At 44.4% G+C, this 2,500-nt stretch overlaps 1 protein-coding gene across 1 annotated transcript in view; it reads right to left on the reverse strand.

The window, feature by feature from the left end:
* The window catches only part of LOC120562507 (phosphatidylinositol 4-kinase beta-like), a gene marked incomplete in the record, with an annotated part of 334,834 nt that overhangs the window by 329,581 nt on the left and 2,753 nt on the right, over window positions 1-2,500 (reverse strand). Inside the window, 1 exon segment of the mRNA XM_039806214.1 lies at window positions 2,107-2,252. Within this exon segment, the coding sequence (XP_039662148.1) occupies window positions 2,107-2,252 (146 nt within the window).

Consider the following 2,500-nt stretch of genomic DNA (forward strand, 5'->3'; position numbering starts at 1 on the left):
TCATGAAGTGGAACGAAATTCATTGGCTATTTCAAACTTTTTTTAACAAATAAAAACTGAAAAAGTGGGCGTGCAAAATTATTCAGCCCCTTTACTTTCAGTGCAGCAAACTCTCTCCAGAAGTTCAGTGAGGATCTCTGAATGATCCAATGTTGATCTAAATTGACTAATGATGATAAATAGAATCCAGCTGTGTGTAATCAAGTCTCCGTATAAATGCACCTGCTCTGTGATAGTCTCAGAGGTCCGTGTAAAGCGCAGAGAGCATCATGAAGAACAAGGAACACACCAGGCAGGTCCGAGATACTGTTGTGGAGAAGTTTAAAGCCGATTTGGATACAAAAAGATTTCCCCAAGCTTTAAACATCCCAAGGAGCACTGTGCAAGCGATAATATTGAAATGGAAGGAGTATCAGACCACTACAAAATCTCCGAAGACCGGCCGTCCCTCTAAACTTTCAGCTCATACAATGAGAAGACTGATCAGAGATGCAGCCAAGAGGCCCATGATCACTCTGGATGAACTGCAGAGATCTACAGCTGAGGCGGGAGACTCTGTCCATAGGACAACAATCAGTCGTATACTGCACAAATCTGGCCTTTATGGAAGAGTGGCAAGAAGAAAGTCATTTCTTAAAGATATCCATAAAAGTGTCGTTTAAAGTTTGCCAAAAGCCACCTGGGAGACACACCAAACATGTGGAAGAAGGTGCTCTGGTCAGATGAAACCAAAATCGAACTTTTGGCAACAATGCAAAACGTTATGTTTGGCGTAAAAGCAACACAGCTCATCACCCTGAACACACCATCCCCACTGTCAAACATGGTGGTGGCAGCATCATGGTTTGGGCCTGCTTTTCTTCAGCAGGGACAGGGAAGATGGTTAAAATTGATGGGAAGATGGATGGAGCCAAATACAGGACCATTCTGGAAGAAAACCTGATGGAGTCTGCAAAAGAACCTGAGACTGGGACGGAGATTTCTCTCAACAACAAAACAATGATCCAAAACATAAAGCAACATCTACAATGGAATGGTTCACAAATAAACATATCCAGGTGTTAGAATGGCCAAGTCAAAGTCCAGACCTGAATCCAATCGAGAATCTGTGGAAAGAACTGAAAACTGCTGTTCACAAACGCTCTCCATCCAACCTCACTGAGCTCGAGCTGTTTTGCAAGGAGGAATGGGCAAAAATGTCAGTCTCCGATGTGCAAAACTGATAGAGACATACCCCGCGCACTTACAGCTGTAATCGCCGCAAAAGGTGGCGCTACAAAGTATTAACTTAAGGGGCTGAATAATTTTGCATGCCCAATATTTCAGTTTTTATTTGTTTAAAAGGTTTGAAATATCCAATAAATTTCGTTCCACTTCATGATTGTGTCCCACTTTGTTGTTGATTCTTCACAAAAATTACAGTTTTATATCTTTATGTTTGAGGCCTGAAATGTGGCAAAAGGTCGAAAAGTTCAAGGGGCGAATACTTTCGCGCAGGCACTGTAAACCTTTTAGTTAAAGAGTAAGATGCTTTTAGTTTAACATGAAACAGCCCGAAATCACCATCACCAAACTCCACCAGACTCCATGTAAATAATCAGGACTTTTATCATCGTAAACACACTTCATTCAAAGTGGACAGAAACTAATTAAAACTATCAAAAGCCGTCTTGGTTCATCTTTCCACTGTTCCAACAATCACCACTCTGGTTTGGTTGAAATAAACCCTTAATTCACCCATTTACATGTGGAGATATGCTGGCTCTATACACACTAAAAGTCCTGATTATTTACATGGAGTCTGGTAGGTTTGGTGATGGTGATTGCAGGCCAGTGCTCTCCACCTTATTGTGGTTTATTAATTACCAATAAAGTTTTTTTAAAGGCTGATCCTGAGTGCGTGATTACCTCGTCCTGGCTGCTCTCCACCTTGGGGTTGCTGGCCGTCCTCTTCAGGTTGCTGCTCAGACTGATGCTGACCGTGGCGTCCGACTTGGAGCGCTGATGTGTGCTTTGGACGGCGACAGGCCGTGCTTCTCGGCGGACGCCACGGGCAGAACGGCGGCGTGGCGTCAGAGGGTCTCCGGCGGCAGCGTCCCGCCCCGCGGTTTGAGCTCGTCTGATAGGATGAGCTTCCTCAGTTTGGTGCCCCGAGAGTGGCGCTGCGTGGAGATGTGCATGTCGGACGAGTACGCTCCCAGCAGCCAGGCGCACTGCAGGCTGAAGGAGATGCTCTGTCTGCAGCGGTGCACCTGAACACAACACACACACACACACACACACATATACACAGAGATACACACACAAACACACACACACACACAGACATACACAAACAGACAGCACACACACACACACACACACAGAGACATACGACAGAGACACACACACACACATGCAGAGATACAGGTTAAACAGGAGGAAAGATATTCAGTTTATTGATATATATTATATGTAACTACAAAATTCCACAGGAAATGTTGACAGTGTGCCTACTACT

The sequence above is a fragment of the Perca fluviatilis genome, chromosome 7 (genome assembly GCF_010015445.1).
Source record: "Perca fluviatilis chromosome 7, GENO_Pfluv_1.0, whole genome shotgun sequence".
NCBI lineage: Eukaryota > Metazoa > Chordata > Actinopteri > Perciformes > Percidae > Perca > Perca fluviatilis.